General features: G+C 44.8%; 1 protein-coding gene across 1 annotated transcript in view; it reads left to right on the top strand.

Moving 5' to 3' along the window:
- Positions 1 to 14,056: 14,056 nt before the first annotated feature.
- ankfy1 (ankyrin repeat and FYVE domain containing 1) overlaps positions 14,057 to 23,461 on the top strand; it is a 74,510-nt gene continuing 65,105 nt past the window's right edge. The window contains exon 1 of the mRNA XM_034178987.1: positions 14,057 to 14,121. Within this exon, the coding sequence (XP_034034878.1) occupies positions 14,112 to 14,121 (10 nt within the window). The 5' untranslated portion in view covers positions 14,057 to 14,111. The remainder of the gene's footprint in view (positions 14,122 to 23,461) is intronic.

The following is a 23,461-nucleotide window of genomic DNA, read 5'->3' as shown; positions in this document are numbered from 1 at the left end:
TTTAACTTTAACTAGTAATGACTTCATGACTTCTTTGCTAAATAAAATTTTAACTATTAGAGAAAAAGTACTCATAACCATCCCAAAGACGTATCGTTATCTTTGGCTGCTTTCAGTGATGCCGGGTATTTGGTTAGACTCTTTCTCTCCGATTGTTCTGTCTGAGTTATTTCATTAGTTACTTCATCCAAACCATCAACATGTTTATTAGACCCCATTCCTACCAGGCTGCTCAAGGAAGCCCTACCATTATTTAATGCTCGATCTTAAATATGATCAATCTATCTTTGTTAGGTGGCTATGTACCACAGGCTTTTAAGGTGGCAGTAATTAAACCATTACTTAAAAAGCCATCACTTGACCCAGCTATCTTAGCTAACTATAGGCCAATCTCCAACCTTCCTTTTCTCTCAAAAAGTCTTGAAAGGGTAGCTGTAAAACAGCTAACTGATCATCTGCAGAGGAATGGTCTCTTTGAAGAGTTTCAGTCAGGTTTTAGAATTCATCATAGTACAGAAACAGCATTAGTGAAGGTTACAAATGATCTTCTTATGGCCTCAGACAGTGGACTCATCTCTGTGCTTGTTCTGTTAGACCTCAGTGCTGCTTTTGATACTGTTGACCATAAAAGTTTCTTACAGAGATTAGAGCATGCCACAGGTATTAAAGGCACTGCGCTGCGGTGGTTTGAATCATATTTATCTAATAGATTACAATTTGTTCATGTAAATGGGGAATCTTCTTCACAGACTAAGGTTAATTATGGCGTTCCACAAGGTTCTGTGCTAGGACCAATTTTATTCACTTTATACATGCTTCTCTTAGGCAGTATTATTAGACGGCATTGCTTAAATTTTCATTGTTACGCAGATGATACGCAGCTTTATCTATCCATGAAGCCAGAGGACACACACCAATTAGCTAAACTGCAGGATTGTCTTACAGACATAAAGAAATGGATGACCTCTAACTTCCTGCTTTTAAACTCAGATAAAACTGAAGTTATTGTACTTGGCCCCACAAATCTTAGAAACATGGTGTCTAACCAGATCCTTACTCTGGATAGCATTACCCTGACCTCTAGTAATACTGTGAGAAATCTTGGAGTCATTTTTGATCAAGATATGTCATTCAATGCGCATATTAAACAAATATGTAGGACTGCTTTTTTGCATTTACGCAATATCTCTAAAATTAGAAAGGTCTTGTCTCAGAGTGATGCTGAAAAACTAATTCATACATTTATTTCCTCTAGGCTGGACTATTGTAATTCATTATTATCAGGTTGTCCTAAAAGTTCCCTGAAAAGCCTTCAGTTAATTCAAAATGCTGCAGCTAGAGTACTAACGGGGACTAGAAGGAGAGAGCATATCTCACCCATATTGGCCTCTCTTCATTGGCTTCCTGTTAATTCTAGAATAGAATTTAAAATTCTTCTTCTTACTTATAAGGTTTTGAATAATCAGGTCCCATCTTATCTTAGGGACCTCATAGTACCATATCACCCCAATAGAGCGCTTCGCTCTCAGACTGCAGGCTTACTTGTAGTTCCTAGGGTTTGTAAGAGTAGAATGGGAGGCAGAGCCTTCAGCTTTCAGGCTCCTCTCCTGTGGAACCAGCTCCCAATTCAGATCAGGGAGACAGACACCCTCTCTACTTTTAAGATTAGGCTTAAAACTTTCCTTTTTGCTAAAGCTTATAGTTAGGGCTGGATCAGGTGACCCTGAACCATCCCTTAGTTATGCTGCTATAGACTTAGACCGCTGGGGGGTTCCCATGATGCACTGAGTGTTTCTTTCTCTTTTTGCTCTGTATGCACCACTCTGCATTTAATCATTAGTGATCGATCTCTGAACCCCTCCACAGCATGTCTTTTTCCTGGTTCTCTCCCTCAGCCCCAACCAGTCCCAGCAGAAGACTGCCCCTCCCTGAGCCTGGTTCTGCTGGAGGTTTCTTCCTGTTAAAAGGGAGTTTTCCTTCCCACTGTCGCCAAGTGCTTGCTCACAGGGGGTCGTTTTGACCGTTGGGGTTTTTCCGTAATTATTGTATGGCCTTGCCTTACAATATAAAGCGCCTTGGGGCAACTGTTTGTTGTGATTTGGCGCTATATAAATAAAATTGATTGATTGTTTTTCTCTTGAAGTCTATAAAAATAAGGCAATAAAAGTCTATAAAAAAAATAAAAGTACTTAATTCTTTCACCAAAACATCAAATCTAGGGTTTCATCTTAGATACACCTTCTGGCAAATTGTAGCTGAACTTTCAGGTCTCCTTTTAAAGAAAATCCTCATATAAAATCAACAATAATGATAATAATAATATTAAAGCAAACAGAGCTCTGGAACTGGATTGGAAACCATATCCAAATAATAATAAAATATCCAAATTCAGGTATCGGGATCAGATTGGAAGTGAAAAATTGTGGATTGGTGCATCCCTAGTTCAAACTGATGGACTTTTTTGGTTTTTATGCAAATATTTTCTCATTTTGAAATGGATGCCTGCAACACATTTCAAAAAAAGTTGGGACAGTGGTAACAAAAGACTGGGAAAGTTGATGAATGCTCAAAGAACACCTGTTCGGAACATTCCACAGGTGAACAGGTTAACTGGAAACAGGTGAGTGTCATGTCTGGGTATAAAAGGAGCATCCCCAAAAGGCTCAGCCGTTCACAAGCGAAGCTGAGGAGAGGATCACCACTTTGTGAACAACTGCATGAAAAAATAGTCCTACAGTTTAAGAACAATGTTTCTCAGCGTTCAGTTGCAAGAAACTTATTGATTCCAACATCTACAGTCCACAATATAATCAGAAGATTCAGAGAATCTGGAGAACTTTCTACACGTAAGCGGCAAGGCTGAAAACCAACACTGAATGCCCGTGATCTTCGATCCCTCAGGAGGCACTGCATTAAAAACTGACATCATTGTTGTGTGTTGGGGGGTTTGGCTGGATGTTTTTGTGTTGTTTTCTTTCTTTGCTCTCCAGGTGGTATGCAAACTGGTTTTTGTCTGTGGAGAAGGTGCTGGCAGAAGAGTCCTACACCCTCATCAGCATTATTAGCTGCACCTGTGGAGGATGTTCACGTGCAGGCCTACTTACTCGCAGCACCTGTGGATGATGCTCACGTGTAAACTTAAAGACTTTCAGCTGAAGCAGATAATGAGATGGCGTTCTGCATTTAAGCCATGAGTGGTTCAAGCACAATTGCCAGGAACTCGACCTTGTGACGTTCGTTTGTGAGACGCTGAGGACCGCGCCAGGGTTTGACACATCGTGCCTGTGAAGGAGGACGGGTGAGGGACACATGCTGTCAGCACACATCAGAGGTGATTATTGTCTGAATGATCGTTAATAGTAATTTGGCATTTTGTTACGCAGTGTATTTGAACATTGATGAGAATTGTGCAGTTTGCTTCTCACTGCCGTGGCGTACGGACTGATGATCCTCCACCTGTTGTGAGAAGCTACTCATTTACATAAAGCTTAAATTCAGACCTGAATGTGTTGCTGATAGTGTGTGCCTCTGAAAGATATTTGCTGTAGCTCTGATGACTTACCTCACCTCTTCTATCCTTCACAGAGTCAGTTTGTCGCGTCCACCTGGGGGGTGTTTGGCGGTGAGTCTGAGTCCAGAAGCGCTGAGGCTTCGATCCTTTTGGGCGCTGGAGAGCGCGCCATCCTTCACTCCGCCAGACAAACCAAATATTTATGTTGTACACTAATTATTGCACTGGAGGGGAAATAAAATCGTTTTGCTTGTGGAACCGCTTTCTGGTTATTTAGCGCTGGGTTCGGTCAGACGTTGGTCCGCTCCTCAACCTGCGTCTGCACATAACAGTAGTTCCTGGCCATTCCAAAATGGACCCAGCGGCAGAAGCGGTTCCGTTTGCCGAAAGAGTTCAAGAACACTTGGAGAAAATATGGGAGCAATTACAGCATCTCGCAAACCAAATTAAACAAACACATGCCCGCGTTACGGAGCTTGCAGCGCAAGCCGTTCCGCTTCCTGCTGCTCCAGCTGCGTCACCATCGATACCGGTGCAGATAACTCCGTCACCCAGAGATTCGGCTTCCGAACCAATCATTTGTCATCCGGAGCCTTATGCGGGAAACGTTGAAGCCTGTGCTCCGTTTTTGATGCAATGTTCTCTGGTTTTTGCTCAGCGACCGGCTTCCTTCTCCGAGGTGACGCTTTAGCTTGGGTCACTGCGTTGTGGAGTAATAACTCTCCATTGTTAGGATCCTTTAAGGATTTCTCTCGGGAGTTCCGCTTGGTTTTTGACCATCCGGTGAAAACAAATACCGTTGCCCAACGGTTGCTGAATCTCAGGCAGGGGAGGCGGAGTGTGGCGGATTATTCCGTGGATTTCCGAATTTTTTCTGCTCAGTCCGGTTGGAATGCCGCAGCTTTAAGAGGAGTGTTTGTAGATGGTTTGAACGATCCATTAAAAGACGAGCTAGCAGTCCGTGACGAACCAAAAGATTTAGATGAACTAATATCTTTGGTTATTCGTCTAGATGATCGGATAAAGGAGCGTGGACGCGAGAGAGGACGGACATCAGAGCGGGTTTTTTCGTCTCGGGGCTTTCCCTGACACAGATCTAGGCTGCCTCTTCTTCGCCCCACTGAGACTCCTCCGACGGGACCTCTGGCTCCTCTTGCGGATGAGCCCATGGAGCTCAGACGAGCTGAAGCCGCCATATTGCCCCGGTCACATAAGCGTCAAGAAAGATAGTGATGACGTATCTCCAGGTGTTCTGGGACAGGCATAAAAATGGACACACAAAAAAAGAACAAAAAAACCCTTTGGTTGTTTAGTTATTTGGGCTATTTTTGTTTTTTTTATAAGGGGTTATAAATTGTTTGGGGATTTAGAGGCGGTTCCGGAGGAGTGAACGACTGGCAGTTCGGAGCTCGGCTGGACTCAGGTAATCGTTTATTTTCATTATTTGGACTTAGGTATTTTCTGTTTGAGGATTGGGTCGTTTTGTTTTGTTGTTTTTTATTTCCCTGCTTCCCTAACCCCAACCTCACATTGCTCTGAGACTGTTTTGTCTTTTGGGTTGTGGGGTGGTACAGGTTGGTCACGCTGAGTGTTTCTCAGAAGACCTCTGCACCTAGGGGGGGGTTGTCAGGGGCGTTTTTTTGGGTTTGGTTAGGGCCCGGTTCCTCTCCAGCCCCGGTGGGCCTTTGACCGTTCGTCATTGGTGTTACCGGGGTGTGGTGCAGCGGGAACATACCTCAGTCGGAGTGGTGGGCCGATCTGTTGCCGTTCGCCATTTCGGTAGTTCCACCCCTCCCGATAGGCTGGTGGTATGGTCAGGTTGGGGCACCGGACGTCTTTCCGGTTTTCCATGTTGTATGGCTGGGGGGCCTGGCTGCCTTTTTGTTTCTGTCTTTTGTTTTTCCTTCCAGGTGGCTTGCATTTGGGACTGAGTGGCTGTGTTGCTGAGGTTATCAGGACCTCACCCTGATCACCTGCGGCTCGTCAGGACTCACAGCTGAGGTGCATCTATATGGATTGGAACATGGTGGCATTTAAGACTGGAGTATACAGTGTGTATTTGCCAGAGACTCGACCTTGTGACCAGACGGGTGAGATCGTCGTCTCGGGAGCCATCTCATCATCAGTGGATGCAGAGAACGTCCAGGGTTTGATGCACGGTCTGTGAAAAAGGAGGGGGTGAGGTCTCACGCTCGTCAGCACACTTCCTGAGGTACATTAGATTTTGTGACTAACATTTATACAGTTAGTAAATGTGGTGTCCCTCACACCTTTTATATTGAGCTGTATGTTAGTCATGTATCGGCTTCCACTGCAGTGGAGTTTTGTGAACTGGATGTTCCATGCCTGCAGGTTGGGAAGCTGATTAGTAATCAAGCCAGGAAGTGTTTGCTGTTTGTACACCTTTAAGTGTTCTCTCTGTGTGTAGAGTGTGGACTCACATAATGGTTCCTTCTTTCACAGACTCGGTTTGTTGCGGCCACCTGGGGGGTGTCGGCGGGGTCCTTGGGTCCGAACAGCTTCTGGCTCTGGACCGTTAGCACTGCTGGGAGCGCACCACGCCAGACCGCACTTTCTTTTGTATTTTTTGTATCACTGTTATGTATTAAATTCAGTTAGCCTTTGTACCGTGCTCTGCTTATTTCATACTGGGTCCTTCAAACGCTGGTCGGTTCTCCGAGCTGCGTCCGACACATAACATTCCACTGCGCTTCGTGGATGGGACCGGGTTAGTTTTTCCTGTTTCATTCCCCAGCTTAGTAGTTTTGTGCCGTTCACCAAAATTGGGCTAACGATAGGCTCTGGGAGTGATCTGGGGTCTTTTGAGGTGCTGGGGGGGGGGGGGGGGGGTAACAGGGTTTGACAGTTGTTTTATTTTGCCCCCAGGGTGTTTTAATGAAGTCTGCCGGGGGTTGTATTTTTGTGTGGTTATGTTTCCTTCCAGGTTCCACCTCCAGGGTCGATGGGACGGTCCTCTGGGGGGGAATTGATTGTGGGGCCGATTAACCAAGTGTGGCCGGGTCTGGGGTTCCTGGGTTGTGGGGAGGGTACCCCCTGGGGTTGATGGTACGGTCCTCTGGGGGGCGCTGTTCCTCCGTGTAAACCTGGGGACCTCTGTAAGATTCCGGTTTTGGTTGTTCTCTCCTGGAACTGGCGGTAAAGGTCTTCTGGGGGGGGGGGGGGGGGGGTGCTCTGCATATCATTCTGGGGGGGGTTGTTTGTTATTTTTCTTTGTGAATTTATGTTTGTATTGTGTTGTTGGGGCTGTGTTGGGTTATTGCATTTGGGAGTTTTTCTTTTCTTCCCGGGGTTGGATGGGACGGTCCGCTGGGGAGGGTTTGGGTGGGTTTTGTGTTTTTCTTCTATGTTGGGTTGTATATGGGACTTTTTTGGGGTTTTTGTTGATGCCAGCCGGCCTTCCAGCCGCGGTGCCCTGTCCTGCCGTTTGCTTTCTGTTATGGACCCCGGAGGGAGATGTTGTTCTCGGGCCTGGTCTGTTCGGTCGCCGGGGGGCTTCCCATTGATGGGGGGTACTGTTGTGTGTTGGGGGGTTTGGCTGGATGTTTTTGTGTTGTTTTCTTTTCTTTGCTCTCCAGGTGGTATGCAAACTGGTTTTTGTCTGTGGAGAAGGTGCTGGCAGAAGAGTCCTTCACCCTCATCAGCATTATCAGAGATTAGAGCATGTCATAGGTATTAAAGGCACTGCGCTGCGGTGGTTTGAATCATATTTGTCTAATAGATTACAGTTTGTTCATGTAAATGGGGAATCTTCTTCACAGACTAAAGTTAATTATGGAGTTCCACAAGGTTCTGTGCTAGGACCAATTTTATTCACTTTATACATGCTTCCCTTAGGCAGTATTATTAGACGGTATTGCTTAAATTTTCATTGTTACGCAGATGATACCCAGCTTTATCTATCCATGAAGCCAGAGGATACACACCAATTAGCTAAACTGCAGGATTGTCTTACAGACATAAAGACATGGATGACCTCTAATTTCCTGCTTTTAAACTCAGATAAAACTGAAGTTATTGTACTTGGCCCCACAAATCTTAGAAACATGGTGTCTAACCAGATCCTTACTCTGGATGGCATTACCCTGACCTCTAGTAATACTGTGAGAAATCTTGGAGTCATTTTTGATCAGGATATGTCATTCAAAGCGCATATTAAACAAATATGTAGGACTGCTTTTTTGCATTTACGCAATATCTCTAAAGTCAGAAAGGTCTTGTCTCGGAGTGATGCTGAAAAACTAATTCATGCATTTATTTCCTCTAGGCTGGACTATTGTAATTCATTATTATCAGGTTGTCCTAAAAGTTCCCTAAAAAGTCTTCAGTTAATTCAAAATGCTGCAGCTAGAGTACTGACGGGGACTAGAAGGAGACAGCATATCTCACCCATATTGGCCTCTCTTCATTGGCTTCCTGTTAATTCTAGAATAGAATTTAAAATTCTTCTTCTTACTTATAAGGTTTTGAATAATCAGGTCCCATCTTATCTTAGGGACCTTGTAGTACCATATCACCCCAATAGAGCGCTTCGCTCTCAGACTGCAGGCTTACTTGTAGTTCCTAGGGTTTGTAAGAGTAGAATGGGAGGCAGAGCCTTCAGCTTTCAGGCTCCTCTCCTGTGGAACCAGCTCCCAATTCAGATCAGGGAGACAGACTCCCTCTCTACTTTTAAGATTAGGCTTAAAACTTTCCTTTTTGCTAAAGCTTATAGTTAGGGCTGGATCAGGTGACCCTGAACCATCCCTTAGTTATGCTGCTATAGACGTAGACTGCTGGGGGGTTCCCATGATGCACTGTTTCTTTCTCTTTTTGCTCTGTATGCACCACTCTGCATTTAATCATTAGTGATTGATCTCTGCTCCCCTCCACAGCATGTCTTTTTCCTGGTTCTCTCCCTCAGCCCCAACCAGTCCCAGCAGAAGACTGCCCCTCCCTGAGCCTGGTTCTGCTGGAGGTTTCTTCCTGTTAAAAGGGAGTTTTTCCTTCCCACTGTAGCCAAGTGCTTGCTCACAGGGGGTCATTTTGACCGTTGGGGTTTTACATAATTATTGTATGGCCTTGCCTTACAATATAAAGTGCCTTGGGGCAACTGTTTGTTGTGATTTGGCGCTATATAAAAAAATTGATTGATTGATTGATGACGGATGACCTCTGCTGCACCAAACCTGGAAAACATGCCCTCGACCAGGGCATCTGCAACAGTCCCGGCCTCTTGATCTGGTATGGCGTAGGCCTCTGGCCATTTAGTAAAGTAGTCCATAGCAAATAGGACATAGCGGTTACCCTTGTTAGTATGGGGAAATGGGCCCATTATGTCCACTGCAACACTTTCCATAGGGGCACCTACTGCCAGCTGTTGGAGCTGGGCACGGGACTAGTCTGGGGGACCCTTGTGAGCAGTACAAAGGTCACACTGGCGGCAAAAGTCCTCAACATCCCTCTTGAGCTGGCCCCAGTAGAAACTCTGCCGGAGACGATGAAAAGTTTTTGAGACTCCAAAGTGACCTGCTCCAGCAGATCCGTGACAGGCCTTTAGCACTGACTCTCTTAGTGCCCTTGGGAAATTACCTGCCACCTCTCCTCCCCAGTGGCTGGCTCTTTCCAGGCCCTTTGGAGCACCCCGTCCTTCACCTGGAGAGCCCCAAACTTTTCAAACAGTCCTTTAGTAGCGAGAGAACAACCTGCAATTTCACCCCAATGTGGTTTTTGTCCTGACTCCACCCCCTGCAACACTGGTTGTAAGTCCGGATCCTGTTCTTGTTGTGCTCTCCACTCCAGGGGGTTAACCACCTGTGTCCCTCTGCAGAGAAGCGCATCACCATGCTGTGTGGGGCCCTGCTCCTCCTCAAAGCGGAGCTCAGTTTCCCGTGCCTCTTTCTTTTCACAGTGACGGCAGCCATCGGGTGCACAGGGACGCCTGGACATGGCGTCTGCGTTGGCATGACGAGTTCCCACTCTGTGCTCCACCTAGAAGACATATGGGGCCAGTTCTTCCAGCCAGCGTGCGATCTGTCCCTCCGGCTCTTTGAAGGACATTAACCACTGGAGGGCTGCGTGATCAGTTCACACAGTGAAGGGTAGGCCACAGAGGTAGTACTTGAAGTGACTTATAGCTCTCACAATAGCAAGGAGCTCTCTGCGTGTGACACAATAGTGCCGTTCAGCTTTATTGAAAGTCTTACTAAAGTAAGCCACCACTTTCTCTCCTTCTTGCCCCACTTGGCTTAGCACTGCTCTCATTCCCACATTGCTGGCGTCTGTGTCCAAAACGAACAGTCGATTGGGGTCTGGAGTGGAGAGAATGGAAGATTCCGTTAAGGCCTTCTTCAAGCAGCTGAAGGCCTGCTCGCACTCTGGTGTCCAGGCAAAGTCACTGTCCTTACGCTGCAGGTGAACCAGGGGCACAGCTATACAAGAAAAGCCACGCACAAACCGCCTGTAGTAGAATGCCAGTTCAATGAAGCTCTTTAGCTCTCGCAGATTAGAGGGGGTCTGCCAGTTCTTTACAACTTGCACTTTCTCCTCCATAGTGCTTATGCCCTCTCCTCCAATCTTGTGCCCCAAAAACTCCAGTTCTTTTCTCATAAAGCAGCACTTGTCAGGGTGGAGTTTTAGACCTGCTGCTGCTATCTTTCTTAAAACCCGGCACAGGGACATTAAAGTGGCCTTGAAGGAGCTCCCGTGGACAAGTATGTCATCCAAGTATACCAGACATTCCTGTCATGGGATTTCGGCCAGCACATTTTCCATCAGCCGTTCAAAAGTGGCTGGAGCGTTGCACAGTCCGAAGCAGAGGACACGCAACTGCCACAGCCCTCTACCGGTGCAGAAAGCAGTCTTTGGTTTAGCGTCAGGGCTAAGAGGCACGTGCCAGTACCCTCTGCGTAAGTCCAATGACAAAAACCAGGACGAGCCGGACACCAAGTCCAGAGACTCATCAATGCGAGGCAGCGGGTACGAGTCTTTTTTTGTGACGCTATTTAAAGGCCTATAGTCCACACAAAATCGCATTTTTTGGCTCTTTTTCTTGTTCACCATCACAACCCCTGAGGCCCAGGGGCTGTCAGAGGGCTCAATAATCCCAGTCTTAAGCATCTCGTCAACTGCACTATCTGCAGCCTCCTGATGAGCGAGAGGGAGGTGGCGAGGGCGCATTTTGATTGGCCGTGTGTCCCCAGTGTCAATTTTGTGCTGCACCAGGTGTGTCAGGCCCACTTCATCCTCTGTCAGTGCAAAAATGTCTTTAAACTCGCACAGTAACTCCCACAGCTCCTCCTGCTGTTGGGGTTCCAAGTTCTCTCTGTTCCGCCCCCATATCTTCCTCACTGCTGCCCGTCTGTCTACTCCTCCCCCCACAGGTTGCTGGACAAGGGCAGGGGGAAGCACATGGGTTGGGGACTGGGGTGCAGTGGGCAAGGTACTTGGGGAAGTAACATGAAAAGGGGGGTCGAAAGCCTCTGCAGCTCTCGAGGTTGCTGGATAAGGGCATGGGGTGTGTGTTGGGTGCACCATTTCAACTGTGGGACCCTCGGGAAAAGTCAGTGTGTTCTTTCCCAGATCTAACACACAGCGAGCAACCCGGAGAAAGTCCAGTCCTAATATGCATGGATCTTGGACAGCTGCAACCCACACCTCAAAGTTCACAGACATATTCCCCACCCGAATAGTGACCACCCCTCTACCAAGCATAGGGGCCAGCTCACCAGTCACTGTCCGGAGTTTTACTACAGTAGATTCCAAACAAGTTTCAACTGGAACTAGATCAGGGTGCATCAAAGTAGCAGTGGAGCCCGTGTCGACAAGCGCCACACATGGAGCACCCGCCAGAGCGATGGGAACATGGCAAAAATTCCCCGCGTGTGTCGAGCCCACCACGCGTGCAGTCTCTGCGACGTCATCTGCTTCTGGGGGAAGAGGAGCCCCGCTCCCCCGACCCTTCAGTTGGGCTCCATCCATAGTAGACACTACCCGTACGGACATGGCGATGTCATCTGCTTCTGGGGGGAGCGAAGCCCTGCTCCCCCGACCCATCGGTTGGGCTCCGTTCACCAGGGGCAAGTGGGACACAGGAGCAAGGGCCTGTGTCGTCCCATTTACACAGACCCCAGATCGGTTTCCTGCCCCCCCCCCCCCCCCACTTGCCTGGGGCACTGCACGCTGATATGGCCAGCCTGACCGCACAACCAGCACACAGGGGGACCCCGGCGGGAGCGAGGACGAGCACCGCCGCGAGGTGGCTGCAGCGACACCACACGAATCAGTTCAGTTAACTCAGCAGTCCATGCCGGTTTCTCTTGGCCTGGGGTCTCCTGCATCACACTCCTCACAACAGGGCCAGCTCCGACGTGGATGTTCTCTGCAGCTGCTCCCATGGCCTCTCTCTCTAGGGCCAGCTCCAGCGCCTCCTGCAGAGTGTGGGGATGTGCCAGCTGTGTCTGCATGTGTAGCTCTCCGGGAGTGATTGCTCGGATAAACTGGTCTCTGGCTAGTTCACTTTGCACATCAGCAGACATGTGGGAATATGCCCTTCTAGTTAAGGTTTCAATGTCATTGGCTAGAGCACATAGTGGCTCCCCATTCAGTCTCTGCCTGCTTGCCAGCTCTGAACGCAGGACACCGGGTTGGTTACACTGTCCAAAACGCCTCTTCAGGGCCCCCACTAAAGCTCCATAATTGTCCCTCTCAGCTGGGCTTAGCAGCAGCAAGCACGTTAGGGCCTCTTCGGTAAGGCAAAGGGCAAGTTGAAGTGCTTTAATGTCCTCAGACCAGCCCGCAGCCCGTGCTAACAGTTCAAATTGGGCATGGAAAGCCTCCCAGTCCGCCTTACCGGAGTACTTCGGCATTTTCACTTCGAGCCGAAGGGCGCCGCCATCTTTGTTTACACAAAGTAGAGAGGGAGACAGACACCCTCTCTACTTTTAAGATTAGGCTTAAAACTTTCCTTTTGCTAAAGCTTATAGTTAGGGCTGGATCAGGTGACTCTGAACCATCCCTTAGTTATGCTGCTATAGACTTAGACTGCTGGGGGGTTCCCATGATGCACTGAGTGTTTCTTTCTCTTTTTGCTCTGTATGCACCACTCTGCATTTAATAATTAGTGATTGATCTCTGCTCCCCTCCACAGCATGTCTTTTTCCTGGTTCTCTCCCTCAGCCCCAACCAGTCCCAGCAGAAGACTGCCCCTCCCTGAGCCTGGTTCTGCTGGAGATTTCTTCCTGTTAAAAGGGAGTTTTTCCTTCCCACTGTCGCCAAGTGCTTGCTCACAGGGGGTCGTTTTGACCGTTGGGGTTTTTACGTAATTATTGTATGGCCTTGCCTTACAATATAAAGCGCCTTGGGGCAACTGTTTGTTCTGATTTGGCGCTATATAAATAAAATTGATTGATTGATTGATTTGGCCGCACGTCGCCGGCTGGAGATTTGGCGCCACAGCGGTCCCCCACACCGGAGCCACACCCAGCATCAGCAGCTAGCTTCCTAGCGGTCTGTTTTAAGTGAGCAATGTGCTCAGAAGCAGGGCCAGAGTCCGTCATATACCATGAAGCGCCTAAATAATCACTGTCCGTCACCTCCTCCTTCACACATCGGTGGTCAGTCTTGCCCCGCTGTTTGGCCATCCTGCCGGTCCGGGCTACGTGTGGCTAACAGAGATAAACAACAGAAACTCCGGTCTTTTACTTCTGACACCAGTGTAGTGTCCCACTGGACGTGATGAAAGGATGGACAAGATAGACGTGAATAACCGTCTCTTTATGGAAACTTAATGGTTACTGTCGGCCGTAACCACGCCAATACAGGTGTCTCTGAACGAGCTGCTACTACGCAGGCTGAACACACGGTGGCAAATCTGCACGTACACACCAACACATTATACTCCTGCTCTCTAGCCCGGCCCCCTCCCCATGTGGTCCAATCACATACCTGTCTTTTACCCCACACACAACAATGCATTTACAAACACTCAGTAACCCAGAACATCTCATAACATTTTCAACCTGAACATATTTGAAGGGTCACTACAATATAAATTTAACTCCATACTCCAAAAATTTACGTTTCCTTAAGATTTATTATGGCCACTCTTAAAACTTCACTTATCTTTATTTATACCTATGTGCAAGTTTACTGAACTTGCAATCATTCTAAGTGATGCATGTGTGCATTGATACCACATTTTAGAGGAGCATAAAACATATACCTTGGTATTTATAAAGCAATTTACTATATATTGTTCATTTTGACGACATTTTGTGGAGCTCCTCCAACTTTTACCCCAGCCTCCCCTCAGCTCCCCCAACAAAAATTTCCTGGCGCCGCCACTGCTGTGAGTTAATGTAAACCTGTTGTTTTGAAAACAGCAAATTGTGTTAAACTTCATGCAGAATTAGATGTAAAATATTAAAAATCAGAGTTGGCAAAATATCAGTCAAACGAATCGATAGCGCAGCAGGTCCGATGGTGTTGATTTTATTTACGGAACTTAAAACTCGACTTTGTCTGCACGTGAACGCAACATCAGCGCGCAGTGCTTTTGGGTCATATCGCGAGAACACGTCAGGGCGCTACAGCGCTGAGCAACATGGCTGAAGGTATGAGGCTGATGTTTTTCACTCTCTCTTAGTCCGTGCTGTGGTCGTTCAATTATCGGATTGAAGCAACTGGTGTCTGGACAGTTTAACGAGTTATTAAAAGACGCAGCGTTGCTGCATTTGTATGAGCGTCGACAGCCAGTTCGTAAGAAAGACCCGCCGTTAGCTCGCTAGCTGGATGTCACAGCTAAATGCGAGTTAGCCAAACCGAGCTGAAGTAGAGGTGGTTTTTAAAGGGTTTGACGAGTGGGAAAAAGTCTTCATTGGCGGATTTTCTGTTTGTTATACATTTGTAATGGATAATGTTGGTGTCACTGCCTGTCAGGCACTCGACAAGGGCACAACGACGGAGAATCTGCTTACTTTATCAACAGTCTGTGGTGTTCAGGTTTCTTCTGCAGAGTCAGTGACATCTTTTGTGAGCTTGGCAGATGATTACCAATGACTTTGTAGTCGAGAAATGAAGTTTCAACATAAAGGGATCTTCTTATGCACCTTTTTGCAAGTCTAGATCAAGTGGTAAATGGACTGCATTCATAGAGCACTCTTCCATCTATATCAGAAGCTCACAGCGCTTTACAATGATGCCTTACATTCACCCATTCACAGACACATTCACACACAGGTGTCAGGCTGCTGCATTGCAAGGCGCTCACTACACACCAGTAGAGGTGGGCGGATCGATCCTAATATCGATAATATCAATACCAACACTGGTATTAATATTGAACGATCCTCTTGTAAAAAGATCGATACTCAAGCTTTTTTCTCTCCCGCACACACTGATTGCTGCGCGTGCAGATTCATCAAAGTCTACTCTCTGTATGTAAGAGCAGCGCTGCACTGTGTCACAACACGGAGCAGCGCTGCACTGTCACAACACGGAGCAGCGCTGCACTGTGTCACAACACGGAGCAGCGCTGCACTGTGTCACAACACGGAGCAGCGCTGCACTGTGTCACAACACGGAGCAGCGCTGCACTGTGTCACAACACGGAGCAGCGCTGCACTGTGTCACAACACGGAGCAGCGCTGCACTGTGTCACAACACGGAGCAGCGCTGCACTGTGTCACAACACGGAGCAGCGCTGCACTGTGTCACAACACGGAGCAGCGCTGCACTGTGTCACAACACGGAGCAGCGCTGCACTGTGTCACAACACGGAGCAGCGCTGCACTGTGTCACAACACGGAGCAGCGCTGCACTGTGTCACAACACGGAGCAGCGCTGCACTGTGTCACAACACGGAGCAGCGCTGCGCTGCACTGTGTCACAACACGGAGCAGCGCTGCACTGTGTCACAACACGGAGCAGCGCACCCTTGTATTGTGGTTTGTCAGCCCTCTACCTCAGGAGATTTTGTTTTAAGTTGTGTTGAGTGATATTTTTTAAACAAAAATGTTGATTGTGATAAAGTATTTTGTTGTCACATACAATGTTGGGCGAAATTCTATCCTGTCTTTTGGATCCTTTGGATCTGTGAAGCTTAAATGTGAAAAAGTATCGGTATCGATATCAGCGATACTGGGCCTGTATTTACTTGGTATCGGATCAATATCAAAATTCCCGGTATCACCCACCTCTACACACCAGTGTCGCAGACCGAGCGGTCTCCCCTACAAATCGGTCTGGTTGTCTTCACTGTGCATGCATGATTTCGGACCTCAGCCGCACATCTGAGATAGTCTCTTCACCCAGAACGATCAAATGGATTAATGGGATTATTAACCATCAGATGACAAGGTAAAACCTCTTACATCATTCTAAAGTCAGTTTTAAGCAGAAACTCTGCAAAACTCTGTGACGCTTTGAAATGGCCAACACACATTGAATGCATCAGCTACCAGCTCGTGTAGCTGCAGCGCTCTGATCAATTCCTCTGCCTTTTATGATGAAATAATGGTGAATTTATGTGAAAATGATTGTTGTACATAAGTTTCAGATATCTGTCACTGAGATAGATGATGACTTGAGTGCAGTTTTAAGCAGAAACAAGGTGTTAATCCATGAACTGCGGCTAATGACGCATGCGCAGTGAAGGCAGGGCGGACCGATTTTTAGGGGGACTGTTCGGTATGCGACACCGGGAGCAACTAGGGGATTAAGGACCTTGCCCAAGGGTCTGTAGTGATTGTCTGGCCAGACAAGGGTTTGAACCAAGGATCCTCTGGTCTCAAGCCCACTGCTTAACCACTGGATCATCACCTCCCAAGGCGTGTCTTAAAAATATTAAAATTGATAACAAAAATACCTCAGAGATTATGAGATGATGGCTCAAAGAAATGTACCTGTTGCCTTAAATGAAAATGCGATGCTCCCCTGAAGGAACTGATTTAATGGCTACAGAGAGCACTCTATAGCAGGGGTGGCCAAGTTCGGTCCTCGAGAGCCACATTCCTGACACTCTTAGTTGTCTCCCTGCTCCAACACACCTGAATCCAATGAAAGACTCGTTAGTAGACTTTTAATGAGCCTTTCATTAGATTCAGGTGTGTTGGAGCAGGGCGACAACTAAGAGTGTCAGGAATGTGGCTCTCGAGGACCAAACTTGGCCACCCCTGCTCTATAGCCATGAAACCATTATAATTAATTCATTAATTAATAAACAAACAAATATATGTGTGTGTGTTAGCAGAAATCATTGAATTGAATTTATTTATTTATCCGGCACACAACTGAGCAACAACAAAGGCAATAACAAAACATAAAAGAAACAACGTACGAAAACCCGTGTGGCCGAAAGGGTGAAGGCAGAAGCAAAGCTTATAAGCACCCTCCCCTTATACCATTTAAAATAAAGAATGTATATATACATATGTACACATACATACATATATACATACACACCTACACATATGGTCATAATAACTGTACAAGAAAAGAGAGAAAAGAAAAGGAAAAAAAGTGCATAAACAATTTAACTTAATCACAAAATTTCAAAACACAACCAAACAAGTAAGAGTGAACAGTGGCAAAATGTAAACCTAATCCTTCAACCTATAACAGGTAAATATATTCTTTTTGTAAAGCCTTTTAAAACCAACCAGTGTACCAAGTATTTTAATATTATCAGGACAATTATTCCAAATATTAACACCCCTGACGGAAACACAATGACTTTTAACAGTAGTACGGATCTTCAGTTTCTCAAATAATAATGTTCCTCTCAAACAGTAACTGGAGTCTCTCATTTTAAACAGATTCTGGATATGTAGAGGCAAAAGCTTATTTTTTAACTTTATACATAATCTGTACTGTAATATAATTAACCAAGTCCCAGAATTTTAAAATTTGCAGACAAGCAAATAACGAATTTGTTGGCTCTCGATATGGTTTATTACTGATAATTCTTATGGCTTTCTTTTGCAACAGAAAAACTGGCTTAGTATTAGTTCTGTATGTATTTCCCCAAACCTCGACACAATATGTCATATATGGAACAAGTAATGCATGATATAAAGTGGTCAGTGCATGTTGGGTGAGGAAGTCCTGGGCTTTGTGCAGAATTGCAATGGCTTTTGACATTTTAGTTTTAACGTAGTGTTTTCCAGCTTAATCTATCATCAATATGAACACCAAGAAATTTTGTATCTGTTACAATTTCAATATCATGTAGTAATAGTTTTTTGCTTAAATTCCTGGTCTTATTCCCAAATATCATACACTTAGTAAATGGAGCGATAATTTATTTAAATCAAACCATTTTTTAAATTTATGTAATTCGTTCTCCATCTTGTCCAGGAGCTGTCCCAAATGATCCCCACTACAAAACACAGTCGTATCGTCTGCAAATAAAATACAAGTTACATACTTAGAAACCAAACATATATCATTAATATACAAAAGGAACAACAGTGGCCCAAGGACTGAACCCTGGGGCACCCCATAAGTAATCTTCAAAAACTCAGAATTTGTCCCAACAAAGTGGACACACTGATACCTACTGTCTACGTAGCTGGCTATGCAGTCGTGTGCCATTCCCCTGATACCATACTTCTGTAATTTGTCCAATAGCAAGGTATGATCTATAGTATCAAATGCTTTCTGTAAAAAAAAAAAAACCCTACAGTATATTGCTTATTTTCAATCGCGTTGGTAATTTGTTCAACGAAATCCATCACAGCCTACGAAGTAGTGCGATTCTTTCTAAAACTGTATTGCTGCTCGCTAAGGATATGATGTTTAGTTAAAAAATTGTTTAACATAATTTCAAATACCTTTTCCAGAATTTTAGGGTAAGAGGGAGATTGGCCTATAATTGCAAAAGACATGCTTGTCACCAGATTTGAACAATGGGATCACTTTAGATATTTTCATTTTGAAATGAAATTTCCCAGTCATTAATGACAAATTATAGATATATGTTAAAGGCTTAACAATGCAATCAATAATATTTTTAACCAAAAACATATCAAAACGGTCACTATCAGTTGATTTTTTCCCTTTAAGTTTGTGAGCTATATCAATAATTTCTTTTTCTTCCGTTCCTCTAATAAACATTGAATCACGAACTGTTTCTATTGTTTTGCTGTAATTCAAGGAGCATGTTTTGGAAGGAACAATTGAATTTGCTAAGTTTTTACCCACGTTAACAAAATAACCATTAAAATGATCTGCAGTAGCTTTGTTTTCTTTAACAATTGTCAGTATTTGCATAAAAATAGGCAGGATATTCTTTGACATCTTTTTTTCTTATTTATGATTTCATTTAACAACCTCCAAGTACCCTTTATATTCGTTTTTTTTCAATAAATCACTATAATACTGCTTTTTACATGATCGCATAATGTAAGTTAGTTTGTTTTTATGACTTTTATCTCTGCTTCAATTGTTCTAGATTTTAAAAACTGCTTATACAAAAAATTTTTCTTTTTACATGTATTCAGAAGTCCCTTAGTGATCCAAGGTTTATCTTTGCTTAGCTTTTTTCTATTATATAAGGAGATTATCATCCCACTGATTCTGTCTTATTTGAGGGTTCGTCCTGGAAGAGAGCTGTCTCACAGAGTGCCGTTCCTAATTGCAAATCGGGGCACATTTTGAAGCATTGTAGTACCTTCTTGATCAGTCTTGGACAAACTTGGCATACATGGTAGTTATGGCCATCATCAGCATCAGATTTGAAATCAGGATCTAATTTTTGAACTGTTCAGAAATTAGATTTGAAGTCAGGATCCAGGTTTTGAACTGCTCAAAAATTACATGGCGATTCTTAAAATCCAGTCAGTAGACAGACTTGTGGATAGTTTAAACTCAGTGCTCAAAACGACACTCGACATGATTGCACCACCTGTGTTGAAACCGCGCTCCCCCAAATCGCAGTCACCTTGGTTCAATGATTACCTGCGTGACCTCAAGCATAAAGCAAGAGGTCTAGAACGGAAATGGCGTCGTTCAAAATTAGAAGTATTCCACCTTGCATGGCGTGATGCTATCTTAGACTATAAGCATGCACTATTGGCTACAAAGTGGACCTATTACTCTGATTTGATCAACAAAAACAAGCATAACTCAAAGTTCTTGTTCAACACAGTGGCAACACTTATTCATGGACAACCACCTGTAGTTCGCACTCCTTTTACAGCACAAGATTTCCTGGATTACTTTGATAAGAAAATAGATGACATTAGGTTGAACATATCCCAGCATGCCTTAACCCAGCCACTACACCCTGCTATTGATGTGGGTGCCACTACTGAGGTATTACCTAGATTTACAGAATTTGATGGTATATCTCTAGACATGCTGACGAAACTCGTAACGTCAACAAAAAACACAACCTGTTTATTTGATCCTCTACCAACAAAACTGTTTAAGGACCTATGGCCCACTCTTGGGCCGATTGTGCTGGAAATTATTAATCTTTCTTTAACTTCTGGATCTGTTCCTAAATGTTTCAAATATGCAGTGATTAAACCATTACTTAAGAAACCTAATCTTGACCCTAGTGTATTGAAAAACTATCGGCCGATATCAAATCTATCATTTTGCTCTAAAGTTCTGGAAGAAGTGGTGTCACGGCAGCTTGTAGACTATCTTACTGAGAATAATCTCTTTGAGCCGCTGCAGTCTGCTTTTAGAAAATATCATTCCACAGAAACGGCTCTCACTAAAGTGGTGAATGATCTTCTGCTTACAATGGATTCAGACACCACTACGGTTCTGTTGCTGTTAGATCTCAGTGCTGCATTTGATACAGTGTATCATCATATTCTACTTGATAGGCTGGAAAATCATTTTGGGATTACTGGGAGTGCCCTTGCATGGCTGACGTCATACTTGACCAGTCGTTCTCACTGTGTTTTGTACAGTAACACTACCTCTAACCTTAGTGACATGAAATTTGGGGTTCCTCAGGGGTCTGTCTTAGGTCCCCTGCTTTTCTCCCTTTATAAAGCACCCCTTGGGCACATATTGCGGCATTTTGGGATTACCTTTCACTGCTATGCAGATGATACTCAGTTATATATGCAGATAACTGCTGGTAATCTCGTTCACATAAAATCCTTAGAAGATTGCCTTGCATCAGTGAGAAGTTAGATGTCTAGAAACTTCCTGCTTTTAAACTCTGAAAAGACTGAAATGATGGTTCTTGGTACAGTGAGACATCGACATCTTTGACCAGTTAACACTCAGCCTAGGCTTATGTGTCATACATCACACTGACAAAGTGAGGAACCTTGGGGTAATTTTTGATCCTTCGTTGTCCTTTGGTCTCCATATTAGAAATATTACTAGGACTGCTTTCTTCCACCTGCGAAATATAGCGAAGATTCGTCCCATCCTGTCTATGGCTGATGCTGAGACCCTGATCCATGCGTTCATCTCTTCTAGATTGGACTACTGCAATGTTCTATTTTCTGGTTTACCGCAGTCTAGTATTAGGGGTCTCCAATTGGTTCAGAATGCTGCAGCCAGACTTTTGACATGAAGCAGAAAGTTTGACCACATTACACCCATTTTGGCGTCTCTTCACTGGCTTCCTGTCCCAGTGAGATCAGATTTTAAGGTTCTGCTACTAACCTATAAAATTATTCATGGACTGGCACCTCCCTACCTAGCTGACCTAATTAAACCTTACGTACCGGCCCGGGCTTTACGTTCTCAGGGTGCAGGACTACTTTGTGTCCCTAGGGTGAATAAGAAGTCTGCGGGTCACAGAGCTTTCTCTTGTCGTGCCCCTGTTCTGTGGAATGATCTCCCTGCGTCAATAAAACAATCAGATTCTGTGGAGACTTTCAAGTCCAGACTTAAGATGCACTTATTTTCCCTTTCATATGGCTAACATACTGGTGCAGTTTTGTTTTACGCTTTTTACTCTTTTAATTCATGTTATTAGTAATTGAAGTGGGCCGCGGCCTCAACTTCACCTAAATTCTGGGTCTTTTAGTGAAGTTTAGGGCTAGTGGTCGGCGATCACCTTAGTATTTCTTCTGTTTTTCTTGTTGATGAATGCTGGCAAATTATACAGTATTTTTTGTCTTTCTGATGCCTGATTCTGTTTTTTTCTCTGTTTAAGGTGCAGCTCCATCCAGAGATGGGAGTTGTGTTTGTGTTGGCGATCCTCCTGTCCTGTGCACCAACAGCAATTCTTGTATATTTGTCCGTGAATTGTTCTGTGAATTATTTCTGTAATTTATGTTTGTATCATGGCCCAAGCAGAGGGTCACCCCTTTGAGTCTGGTCTGCTTGAGGTTTCTTCCTCAGAGGGAGTTTTTCCTTACCACTGTTGCTCTGGGGGTTGGTAAGGTTAGACCTTACCTGTGTGAAGCGCCTTGAGGCAACTCTGTTGTGATTTGGTGCTATATAAACAAAATAAATTGAAAAAATAAACTGAAATTCTTTAAACAGGTTATTCGTAGTGACTGTGGCTTGAAACTTGTTTTATTGTGCTCCCTTGTAGTAAAAATTTGAAGCTGTTTGTTGTGGGTTTGGTAAAGGGTGCAGCTCTTTCTGTTTTGTTTTTGGACTAGTTGCAAGGTCTGCAATTTATAAGCAAACCTGTTAGGCGGCAAACCATTTTATCCTGTTTTTGGATCCTGGGTGATCATAGTAGAATGGAATAGGGGTGTAATCAAAAACACCTGAAGGAGTTTTCCTTACCACTGTTGCCAGTACACTTGCTCAAGGGATGGGTAAGCTTATGGTGTGTTAACACATAGGCAGGACGCGTTACGAATGTCATATTTGTGTCATTCTTGGCACATTCCTGACATTCTTAACATGACTTAACGCATCTGAATAGGTTTCTTAATAGTGCATGTTAATGCGTGATATTTGTGATTTTTCTGGAGCGTGTTTTTGGCTGTCAAATAATCTTCCACCACCCTTATTTCACCTCATGTCGTGGAGGACGCAACTGATCGTGTTGATCTGTCTTGGTTAGTGGTGATCCTTAATAGAGCGTGAGAGCACTCTTCTCTGATGTGTGCACAATTAAACCACCACATTCAGTTTCATTGCTACAGTATGCTGAAGGACAGTGACGCCAATCAGCTAAATGTTTCATTCCAGTGCTCATCAGCACGCTCCAGCAGGTATTCCACCTGCTGCTGCTGTCCCTGATGTTTGGGAAAATGTGCGAAACAAGAGCCGTGTGGAGCCACACATCTGGCTTGTAATGTCTCTTCCTCCTCTCTGCGCCACTCCATGGCACAGAGCCCAACTAAGCATGCAATCACAAAGTTCCTCCGCTGTGGATTTTGAGGAGCAAACTGGAGCAATCTGAATTGTTCAGCAGCTGATGGATGAATATCTGTGTGTGTGTGTGGAGACAATTCGCCTCATTCACAACGTGACAGAACAATTCACTGTTACACTCGAAACAGCGTGGAACATTATTCTTGAAGGTGTGTAATGGTTCCAGATAATTCGCCAGCAACATGTGCCATTAATCATAACGCGTGGTAACAGGTTGCAGCAGTTCCTGAAGACACCTGATGCCTCTGCCTCAAATCATTACATTCATGATCAGCTGCCAAGAATGTATACTTCGTGACATTCGTGAGTTGTCGTCATTATGTGTAAACGCTGCATTGCACCTTGGAATGACTTATGTTGTGATGTGGTGCTGTATAATTGAGTTGAATTAGAGGAGAAAAATTATTTTGGGTGTTGATAAAGCAAAACTCTATCACTAAGCATTATATGATTTAAAATAAAAACAACTTGAATGCTTGCAGCTGTTGCTGAAGCTTCTATCGAGCAACAACTGCGTTACCATTCCACATGTCACAAATCTATTGTTTCCAACTACTGTGGAGGAGGTCTCATAGTCTGGCAGCGAGTCTATGTCTCTCCCACAGAACAAATAGAAATCCATGGCCATGTTCAGTCTCA

Source organism: Thalassophryne amazonica, chromosome 9 (assembly GCF_902500255.1).
Source record: "Thalassophryne amazonica chromosome 9, fThaAma1.1, whole genome shotgun sequence".
In the NCBI taxonomy this organism is placed as follows: Eukaryota; Metazoa; Chordata; class Actinopteri; order Batrachoidiformes; family Batrachoididae; genus Thalassophryne; species Thalassophryne amazonica.
The sequence above is the reverse complement of the archived record's forward strand: the minus strand, read 5'-3'. Positions and strand labels throughout refer to the sequence as shown.